At 40.7% G+C, this 11,078-nt stretch overlaps 1 protein-coding gene across 1 annotated transcript in view; it reads left to right on the top strand.

Annotated features, from left to right (window-relative positions):
* The window catches only part of KIF13A (kinesin family member 13A), a 112,170-nt gene that overhangs the window by 49,199 nt on the left and 51,893 nt on the right, over window positions 1-11,078 (top strand). Inside the window, 5 exon segments of the mRNA XM_015564138.1 lie at window positions 1,357-1,468; window positions 1,823-2,035; window positions 4,880-4,990; window positions 6,599-6,733; window positions 9,046-9,176. Coding sequence (XP_015419624.1) covers window positions 1,357-1,468; window positions 1,823-2,035; window positions 4,880-4,990; window positions 6,599-6,733; window positions 9,046-9,176 — 702 coding nt within the window.

Below are 11,078 nucleotides of genomic sequence, written 5' to 3'. Positions count from 1 at the left end.
ATGTTGCATCTACATGAGAAATAGCATTCCCACTGTTGCTCAGTGGTTAGAGCATTGGCCTGTTCACCAAAGGTTCAAGGGTTCGATTCCTAGTCAAGGGCAGGTGCCTGGGTTGCATGTTCAAGAGGCAACCAATGGAAGTGTCTCTCACATCTCTCCTCAGTCCCTCCCACTCTCTCATAAAAAAAAAAAATCAGTGGAAAATATATCCTCAGGTGAGGATTAACAAAAAAAAGAAGCAAGGGCGGGGGGTGGGGGGGGGTAGAGGGTAACGTGGGGACAGCGACACATATGTAATTTCTTAATCAATAAAGAATAGATTAAAAAAAAAAAGATTCCCAGGTGATTCTAATGTGCAGCCAAGGTTGAGAACCACTGTTCTAGGTGCTCTTTTTTCCAGGTGCAGAGAACATGTGTTAGCCACAAGGGAGAGCTCAGTAGCCTAAACCAGGGGTCCTCAAACTCTAGCCTACATCAGAATCACCTGGAGGGCTTGCTGAAGTGCACAATGCTGGGTCCCCACTATACGTTTCTGATTCAGTTGGTCTGGGGAGGGCCCTGAAAATGCACTTCTAACCAGGTCCCCAGTGATGATGATGCTGCTCATCCCAGGATCACATTTTGAGATAGGCCAAGACAACTAAATGTATTTATCATTTTGGGTAGCCTTCAACGAGGCCTTCTTAAAATTTAATGTGCATATGTGTCACCTGGAGGAGCCCCCTTTAACTCGTCCTGATTCAGTAGGCCTGGGCGTCTTCAGAGTTGTGTCTAGCCAGCTCTCAGGTGATGCCAATGCTGCTTTGAGTAGCAGGGTTGGAAGAGTAGCCATATGCTGTCCTCTGCATGGGTAGATCTTTGTTTTTGTAACCTAATAACTACGTGAAGTAAACTTACCAGGTTTAAGCAGATGGACAGTTATATACCTTATAACAGGTAGTGGAAGGAAACTTTGCAAATCACATGGTTATTCTGGGAAACAAACTCAGAGGCCAGTATGGCCCAAATTAGACCCAAAGAGTAAATGGTTTAGACTTGTGTCATAATATTTGGAGTAAATTAAAGTTTTCCAGTGTGATCTTTTAAATGTACATTTCTAGGTTCTGAAATGAATGTTTTATAGGTCCTGTGATTAACCAGAAGAGATTCTTATAGGAATTCTAAATTCATTCTTTTAAATTAATGTGGAGTTACTTTTTGTTTTTCTTTGTTTCAGCTTCTTGACAAAATAATGTAGACTTGATTGTATCAACTTTAGGGCTTTATTCTGCATATTTTATACTTATTACATATAAGGATTGTTGAAAACAAAATAAACATACTATAAAACTAATTTTTAAATTATTCTCTTGGCAGATCACTGACAACCTTGGGGTTGGTTATCTCATCACTGGCTGACCAGGCAGCTGGCAAGGGTAAAAACAAATTTGTGCCTTATCGAGATTCAGTCCTCACTTGGCTTCTTAAGGTAATTCAGCGTCCAGTGTTTTTTACCAACTAAAAATTAGCTGTGTCAGAGGTGACAGCTGAAACGTGTGTGCAAAGCTAAATGTACAAAGAACACCTGACAATATTGTACTGCTATCCCAATTCCTAGGAACACAGAATGAAAACTAATTTCCATTGCCTTTTATTTCATTATAATGTTTGATGGACATTATTCATTGTTATGAATATAGAGAGACCACATTTCATCTTGTCATAAAATTATTTGTGAAATACAAACCCATTTCCATAGTATCATGCATGCATGTTTACTGCTTTCATCATACATGTTGTGCATGAAGTGCTATTTCCTAAGATGCTATTTGAAATTTTGCAGGACAATTTGGGGGGCAACAGCCAGACCTCTATGATAGCCACCATTAGCCCAGCAGCAGACAACTATGAAGAGACCCTCTCCACATTGCGATACGCAGATCGAGCCAAAAGGATTGTTAACCATGCCATCGTGAATGAGGATCCCAATGCAAAAGTCATCCGGGAACTGCGGGAGGAAGTCGAGAAACTGAGAGAGCAGCTCTCGCAGGCTGAGGTAATGTACATTATAAGGAATATTGTCAATAATATTGTAATAACTATATATGGTGACAGATGAGTACTAGGTGTATTGCAGTGAACACTGTATAAGGTATATAAATGTCTACTCACTGTATTGTACACCTGAGGCTAGTATAATATTTTAAGTCAACAATAATTTAAAAATAAAAAATCAGCCTGGTGCTCCCTATTTCTGAAGTTTCTGTCTTGTGATATCTGAGTGGTAAGGACATGCTTGCTTGCAGTTCTAGGTCATCTCCATGTGGCTCAACATTTCAGTGTTGATTGGCGTCTGCTACATGCTAAGCATTGTGAGGACAACATGAGTAATAAAGACTTCTGTCCAAGGAACCTATAGTGGAGGAAGCAGACAATTTAGAGAGAGTTGTTGCTACTACCAAGTTGTTTGCTGCAGGAAATCAGTGGCCCTTGAGAGCACAGGTCTCTTCCAATGTGAAATCCTAAGAACCAATTGTGATGTTTTATTAATATTGTAAACAGTATTCCCAAAGCACTCTGCAGTTTTCAGATAAGTTAGTTGTGTGTCATCTCCACCTTAAGTCATGGAACATAGCATGATCAAGGATAATTAAATATTAGGAAAATTCAGAAATACATATTTTTAAAATTTATATTAGCTCCTGAGAGGAAACAACATTGTGCATTGTTGCCATCTTTCCTCGACTTTACCCAGTCTTTAATAATCGCATCCTCTTCCAAATAGCTGTTGCTTTAGGCAAGTTACCTGGTGAGGCACTGTCCCCTTTGAAATAGGCAGTGTGCCTGAGGGGGAGCCAAGTTCCTTAGATTAAGTCACATGTGTCCACTTGCCAGATTTGGGTGTGTATCTAAGGCTTCTGAGTTCACATTCCACACACGACCCTCTTCTGGTGGTTGGGAGACTATCAGGGTGGAGTATTTGTGTACTTGTGTACCAGGCACTGTTTAAATACTACTTTTTATCTATTGGCTTATCTAATCACCAAAGTAATCAAAAGGAGATAACACAAACAAAAAGGAGTAAAGCCTGAGATCTGAGTACCCCATTAATTAACTGGCAGTTGTATTATAATTTTTTGTTTACATGTCTTTCTCTTCTCTCAGGCTGTGAGCTTCTATAGTTCAAAAAACCTGTTTTATTAATTTTTTTCATTTCTAACCCTAGTAAAACACTGATAGTGGAAGGCACTTAGCACAATGCCTTACACATAAGTGCTCAACACACGTTGCTGTTACTATTATCATCGTTATAATCATCAGTCAGGGCATCAAGCATAATGTTTTTCTGTTGATGCCCTGAAGGGTAGCAAACACCTGAAAAACCAAAATGCTGATAACCTTTGAAGAGAGTACTGATCCTGGGAGGAAAGTGTAAAGCGTCTGGAATTTGTTTAAGGTGGATGCTCTACTTTTTTCCTCTAGTCTGAATCTGCCATTTCACTGTGACCATGTCATCTTGGCCTGGTGGGTAGCACAGTGCCTAGCCAAAGGAGAGAGGAGCCACAGCAGGTTCACCTAGAATAGGTGTGGGCAACCCCTGGCATGCGTGCCAAACATGGCACACCAGTAACTTTTGCTGGCACGAGAAACCCTCTCTTATAATCTTCCATTTACAATTTTTTTCTTAATACCAACTTTTTTATTTTTCAGATAAATTCAGTGTAGGTGCATCTTAGATAAATAAATAATTTTACATAACAAGTTATCTTAAAGACCATAGACATGGATTGACGAGAGAGGTGAAGAGCAATTTCTATGCCTATGCCTTAACTCTCCCTGCCTTCCTAGATCCGACCACTAAAAAATAAATGTATTTTTCATCATCATATACTGTGTTTTTGTCGCTCAAATGAATTTTATTATTTCTTCAAGGTTCGTCACATACGTACACCTTAAGAGATATCAAGTAGGTGTAACATGTTCTCAAAAAATTAGGGTTGGCACGCAGAAGAATTTTGAGTCAGAGATTTTGCTGGTTTTGGCACATACTCAAAAAAAGGATGCTCACCCCTGACCTAGAATGTTCCCGTGTGTCTCCAGCACCAAATGTCCCTCTCAGGCTCTATTAATACTGAGACTCAGACATACTCAGCTAGCCCCCAGGTAGATCATCGCCCCTTCAACTTCTGTTCCAAACTCTTGTTCATAGGGTTAATAGAGTTATACTGATGTTATCATAGGATGTCAAAGTGTATTGTTTCAAGTAAAGGCTTCCCAAGATTTACAAGCTGCATATATATGTATTTAGACCACTTAGTTATTCTCATTGGACAAACTCAGAGGGAAATTACTGCTTTTTTAACCAGATGTCTGGCTTCCAAGTGAATAATAAATACACTAAGTTTGTGCCACCAATAAGAAAAGTAGTTTAAAGGGCCTGATTCAAATTTTAAAATAAGTGAGAGGACTCTTCACCTTTCCTGATAGGTTAATGTAACTGGAATGCCTTTATTGGTGATGTGCCTTGATCTCTGTCTTATTGAAAAAGAAATCTGCTTAAGTAACCTAATTTCTTATTTTCTGTTTTGAAGATGAACTTTAGTATCTTTTTAAGTCTTTAAATGCGAAATTTAAGTATGATGGGTAAAATTACTCTGTAATGATTTCTATCAATTTAATTCAGAGCACTAGTATTTCTTTTTCTCCTTTAAATAATAGCAGTCATTTGCCTCTTACATTTCATTTGATTAATCAAGGTCTAAACTCCACCCTGACAGTGGGTGACTTTATTGCTTCCAACAGACTGTTGATAACCGCTTAAGAAAGACAATAAGTGATTGTCTTGTTATAATGGTGGGGAAAAATTAGAAAATCAGATCTCTCTGGTTTCATTTTAAAGGCTATGAAGGCCCCTGAACTGAAAGAGAAGCTTGAAGAGTCCGAAAAGCTGATAAAAGAACTAACAGTGACTTGGGAAGAGAAGCTGAGGAAAACAGAAGAAATTGCACAGGTAGCTTGATGATGTAGGCCTAAAACATTGTGATTTGTTTCCATGTGCTGTCTTTTCTGTACTGTCAGTCACTTGCCATCCTCAAAAAGTCTTTTGAGAACCTCCTTCTGCTGAACTACAGGCTGCAGAAACCAGTTAGACACTGGCTTTATGTCTTTGACCAAGTACAGTTTGGTCCATGCATTTGCTAAAAGTTTTGGAAAGCACTGAATTTGAACAGGGATGGCACAGGAAATTATTTTAATATATTTTTATTGATTTCAAAGGGGAAGGGGAGAGAGGGATAGAAACATCAATGATGGAAGAGAATCATTGATCAGCTGCCTCTTGCACACCCCCTACTGGGGATGAATCGAGCCCGCAACCTGAGCATGTGCCCTTGACTAGAATTGAACCTGAGTCCCCTTCAGTCCACAGGCCGAAGCTCTATACACTGAGCCAAACCAGCTAGGGCAGAAATATCTTCAATATTTCCTGCTTTTCACATTTAAACAAAAATCTGTTCTGATTCTAGATTACTTGGCATAGCACGTGGCTACCTGATTGACAGAGAATTGGTAGCATACAGAGCATCATAGTTTGTTCAGTGTATATGATTCTTTGGGCTTGATGCTATCTGAACTTAACCTGAGATAAAATATAAAGCAAGGACTAATTCTGCTCGTGTCTTTCCCAGTCAAGTAGCTTGAAAGCAGTAACTGGGACCTAGTCCAGCTGTTTGCTTATATGTTTCTTATATATATTTTCCTTCTCTCTGTCTCTGTCACACATATACCTATCTTCCTATCCCTCTTACATTGCTTTATATTTTTCCATAGCACTTAACCCCATTGGAAATTATATATATTTACCCATCTGTTTTTTTTTTATGGCCTATCTCCTCTCACTAGTATATAAGTTTTCATGAAAGAGGGGGGCCTTGTTTTGTTTGCTGTGGTATTCTTAGCCCTAGATCAGTACCTAGTACACAGATGTCTTGAGTGAGTGAGTGAGTGAGTGAGTGGATGAATGAATTCAAAGCCCTTTGCAATAGGGACCCAATCTGCTCTTCCAACCCCATCTCTCACTACTTTCCCATATTTACTAGGGGTTCTTGGCACCTGAAATCCTCTAGTATTACCAGAGTCTTTACTATGCTTTTCTGTGCCCTTCCCCCAGAATATCCTGCCCTTATCTTGCTACTCCCTGATTTCTTCCTGTTGAAATTCTTCTTACGCTTCAAGAACCACCTTAAGTTTTTTCTCTTTCTGGAGCCTTTCTGGTCTCTTCACCCATCATGACCTCCCTCCTGCAAAGCCCACAGCACCTTCTTCCTCTCTAGTGACACAGGGCTCTCTCTCCTCTTTTGACTCCAGTTATGTGGTCTTCCCACTCTACTAGATGGTAAGCCCCATAAGGGCAAGATAGTGTCTGGTTCACCCTTGGTGCCCCCAGAACACTGACACAAGATGTCACACATTTTAGACTGTAAGAAACTTGGTTGAGCTGAGTGGAATGTGTAATTTCATTGGCATTGTCCTCAGAAACAGTGACTTACACTTTCCATGGATACATCTGGTGACTACAACAACAAATAGAGTTCCCTGTTTTTGCCTGCTTTGTGCACAGGAGAGACAACGACAACTTGAAAGTATGGGGATTTCCCTGGAGACATCTGGTATTAAGGTGGGAGATGACAAGTGCTACTTAGTCAACCTGAATGCAGACCCTGCTCTCAATGAACTTCTGGTTTACTACTTAAAGGTAAAAGGGTATATAAATACATAGCTGCAATCCTGATTCATTCATGTACAATTCAAAATTGAATCTGGGGATCTGTCCCCATGATTTTGATTTTTGTATCCAGCTTCGCCCTCCTTAAAAGTAAGAGGATTCATAGTATGGTCAGGTCACTATTGAGAATGAAAACCAGCTATTGTGTATTTTTCTGATGCCGTGCAGTTGGGACTGGTTTTCTGTGAGCATGAGCATCAGAGGGCCAGTAATGGGCAACTGGGGGTGTCAAGGTAGGTGATCTCTGGCTGTAGCGACACGGATGCTGACAATATTCAGGTTCAATCACAGAGATCCCGAGAAGTTCTGGAGAGTCACAGTTGGGCTTCTGAGCAATTCTAAGGCGATCTCAAGATGAACAGAAGCTAAAACAAACTCTTGTGGTAGGCAGCTAGGGTTCTTCCATATCTATCTCTTGTAGACATACATCCTCAGAAAATAATGTTTGGTCCCATAATCACCATTTAGTGTGGAGAAGGGATGGGGCCTTTTGAATTTGGCACTTTGGCCCCAGGGTATGTCACTGACCATGTTGGATAGCTTACTGTATCCATTCTCAAACTTTCACAACCCATTTACACTCTTTAAAAATGTATCAAGGACTCCAAAGAACTTTCATGTATCAGAGTTATTTCTATCTATACTCACTGTATTAGGTAATATAGAGACCATTTAAAAATACAAACATGTACAAATATACAGTCCATTCATCTTCAAAGCCATGACATCTCACCTCATGTAGCCTCTGAAAAATACTTGTGTACTTGTGATAAAATGAGAGCACAAAGACAAATAGCATCTTAGTATTTTTTTTTTAGAATAGTTTTGACCTCATGAGCCCCTTGAATGGTTCTCCGAGACCCCACATATTCTCAAATCATACTTTTAAAAATGCTGGCATATTTTGTTAAGGGAAAAGCAAGACGTAGGGCGCTCAGCTGAGCATGAGGCCATTTTTCATTATATACAAACAATTTCTGAGTTATGTTGGTATATAAGTGTATGTATATACGTATTTAAATAATTGTCAAAGACTCGAAGGCAGCTTTATATACTGTCCATACACATAAATCTCTAAATAAAGAGAAATTACCCCTTGTGAAGATTTAGGCACCTTGTTAAGGATTCCGATCTGCAGTGGGGAATAAGCCAGAATTGAAGCAAGGAGCTCAGTCTTCTATCCTCCTTTTAATTCTACTTATAGCATAAATAATACCTGACTTGTTGAGAGTCCATAACACTTAAGGATCTGTTCATTCAGGAAATGATTTAGGGGAAAGGAATTGTTTCTGAAATCTTAATTTTGAGAGATCGGGCCTTATGCTTTCTCGGTGGAATAGAAAGTATTGTTATCATAATAGTTAAATGATTTTTAGAGCAAAAGAAAAGGCAAAGGGGATGAGCAGTGGTCTGAATAACTAGGAATCACAGTTCACGTATATGTGAGGTTTGAGGTCCTTAACACCACACTAACCTGAACATTGTATAACTTACAGGTTTCACTACTCTATTAATATTAGTAGTAAATACTCATCTATTTTTAGCATGTTAAAAGTTATATATTTTATAAAGTATAACTTTCCATGAAATTAATTTTAGTGGTTCTTGAATTTATATAATTGTTTTCAAAGCACTTTCACTGTTAACTCAGGTGATCCTTAAAAGAATCCTGTTAAATAAATCAAGTTGATATTATTATCCAGTTTTGTAAAACAGGAAACTGAGGCTCAGTGAAATGGCTTGCCTGTGGCCACATACATACTAGGTTGTCAAGTTAAAATTAGAACACAGGTTATTCTGTCAAGTGTGAGTTCCTTATATTTTAAAGCAGTATCTAATCATTGTTGATCAGCACCCTCCCTCCCAATCCTTTTCAATTTTTTTTTTAATATAGCATGTTAAGTTACGGTAAGCTTTTACTTACAATGCTCTAGACATCTTGCATCTCTGATTCATTTAATATTGTCATGTAGTTGCTGTTGGGTTATTGAAATTGACTGTGATAAGTTTTTGTTAAGTTACTTGTCAGTGTGGGTTTTTACTTTTTTTTTTTTTCAAATTATAAGAGAAAGGTTACGTAGAAAGTTACAAAGGTAGTAGAAATGAGCCAGTTGGGCTGCATAGCCTCAGGAAACAAGTTACAGAAGCATAAGAAGGGCCCTTGGAGCTTAGGAAAGGGAAAGGCAAGGGAATGCACCAGGGGAAAGGGAGAGGGAGACCGAAATGCATTGGAGTGCTCCTGAAAGCGGCGGTTTTTACTTTCTTTAATACTCTGTGCCTAGGACCACACGAGGGTGGGAGCAGATACCTCCCAGGACATCCAGCTCTTCGGTATAGGAATCCAGCCTGAGCACTGCGAGATTGACATCGCCCCCGACGGCGACATCACTCTTACTCCGAAAGAAAATGCAAGGTAAGGGAAGCGAGTGGTACTGAACATATCACGTGTGCCTTATTTTCAGAAGGAGAAGACTGCCCCTTTCTATCTTTTTGCCTCACTTATGTCAAAGTTAAGGCTACAGTGGGCCCTTGGGTATCGCTTTCCGGTTATGGAGCTGGATAGCATCAAGTCCAGCACCAGCTTTGGGGCAGTCTGATTCTGCCTTGACTAGCTGGGCGGACTTTGGAGAACACACGTTGTTTATCTAAACTTCAATTTCCTCTTATGGTAAGTGAGGCTAATGGTAGACAAAACATGTAAATCCCTTGGCTTAATGCATGACACATAATAAATATCGAATAAAATTAGTTGTTACTCAGTTTAACCATTGTGTAAAAACCAGTTAAACAGCACCATTGTTTTGAAAAGTTATTAAACTAGGCTATAATATGTAAAAATTGGAGAATTGACAAGACAATATATTTACATTTTTATTTCTATTAAATGATATTCATTAACACACAAATACTGTAATTCAGAACATTCATATTTATGAGAAAAATGTTTTACTCATTTCAAATTATTCTCTGAATATTGGCCATATAAATGTCTAAGTGATAAAAAAAAAATGAGACTAATAATAGCATGCCTGATGCATGAACATTTATAGATCTTATAGTGATACTAGAGGCCCGATGCACGAAATTTGTGCAAGGGGCTCAGCCCTTGCAGTCCCGGCCGGCCCTCACAGCCCTGGCTTCGTCCAGAAGTTCATCTGGACGGTCGTCTGGAAAGTTGTTCAGATGGTCGTTCTGCTGTTTGGTCTAGTTAGCATATTAGCTCTTTATTGTATAGGATGATCATTAAAATATTTAATGGTGAGATGATACTATTCCTTAATTTTACTTATTCCAAGTTCAAATAGTCTTTAGCCTTATACTATATCCTCCTCTATTAGAGGCTCTAAGTATGTTTTTAATCCTCACCCGAGGATATGTTTCTTTGATTTTTAGAGAGAAAGAGAGAGAGAAAAACATTAATGCAAGAGAGAAATATCAATTGGTTGCCTCCTGTATGTGCCTGATCACTGGGGATCGAACCTGCAACCTAGATGTGACCCCGACCAGGAACCGAACCGGCAGCCTTTTGGACGACACCCCAACCAACTGAGCCACCCAGCCAAAGCTGGATTTTTTCTTAATACCCTTTTTTTTTTTTACTTTATTGAAATACTAGGGGCCAGTGCACAAATTCACGCTCCTTGAAAGGAACTGTGGGCCACGAGGCGGTGGTGGGCACGGGTGGGTTTCGGCCATCCTCCGTGCTCCCGCCCAGCCCCTCCTGCCATGGCCCCTGGTTCCTTGTCTTCTGGCACCCCCACCACTGCCACCACTGCTCCCATGTGCTGATGGTGCCGGCCCCACTTGCACTTGCTGACAGCATGGAGCAGGGGAGGTGGAGAAGCCCTCAGGGGCAATCAGGGCCGGCAGCAACCGCTCACACCTGCTAACAATAGCTGGTGCGAGCGGCAGCTCCAGTGCCAGCTACGAGTGCGAGCGGGGCCCGCGCCAGCAGCCGGCAGTGAGTGCAAGTGGTGGCTCCAGTGCCGGCAGAGGGTGCAAGCGGGGCCGGGGCCGGGGCCAGTGCTGGCAGCGGGTGCGAGCAGGACTGGTACCGGCAGCAGGTACAAACATCTGGCAGGACCATGGCACACGGGAGCAAAGACTTTTCAGTAAACCACAAGAGGCTCACCCCGATGACAGCAACCAGTGCCCTGCCTTGGTATGGCGCCCCCGCTCACTTGCTCCACCATCCCACTGTGTCCCACACTCTCCACCTGCTGCTGACACCCACCATTTTCCACATGCGCCCCCTGGTGCTCAGTGCACGTCATAGTGACTGGTTGTTCGGTTGTTCCATCCTTCAGTCTATTTG

Source organism: Myotis davidii, unplaced genomic scaffold, assembly GCF_000327345.1.
Source record: "Myotis davidii unplaced genomic scaffold, ASM32734v1 scaffold279, whole genome shotgun sequence".
Classification (NCBI taxonomy): Eukaryota; Metazoa; Chordata; class Mammalia; order Chiroptera; family Vespertilionidae; genus Myotis; species Myotis davidii.
The sequence above is the reverse complement of the archived record's forward strand: the minus strand, read 5'-3'. Positions and strand labels throughout refer to the sequence as shown.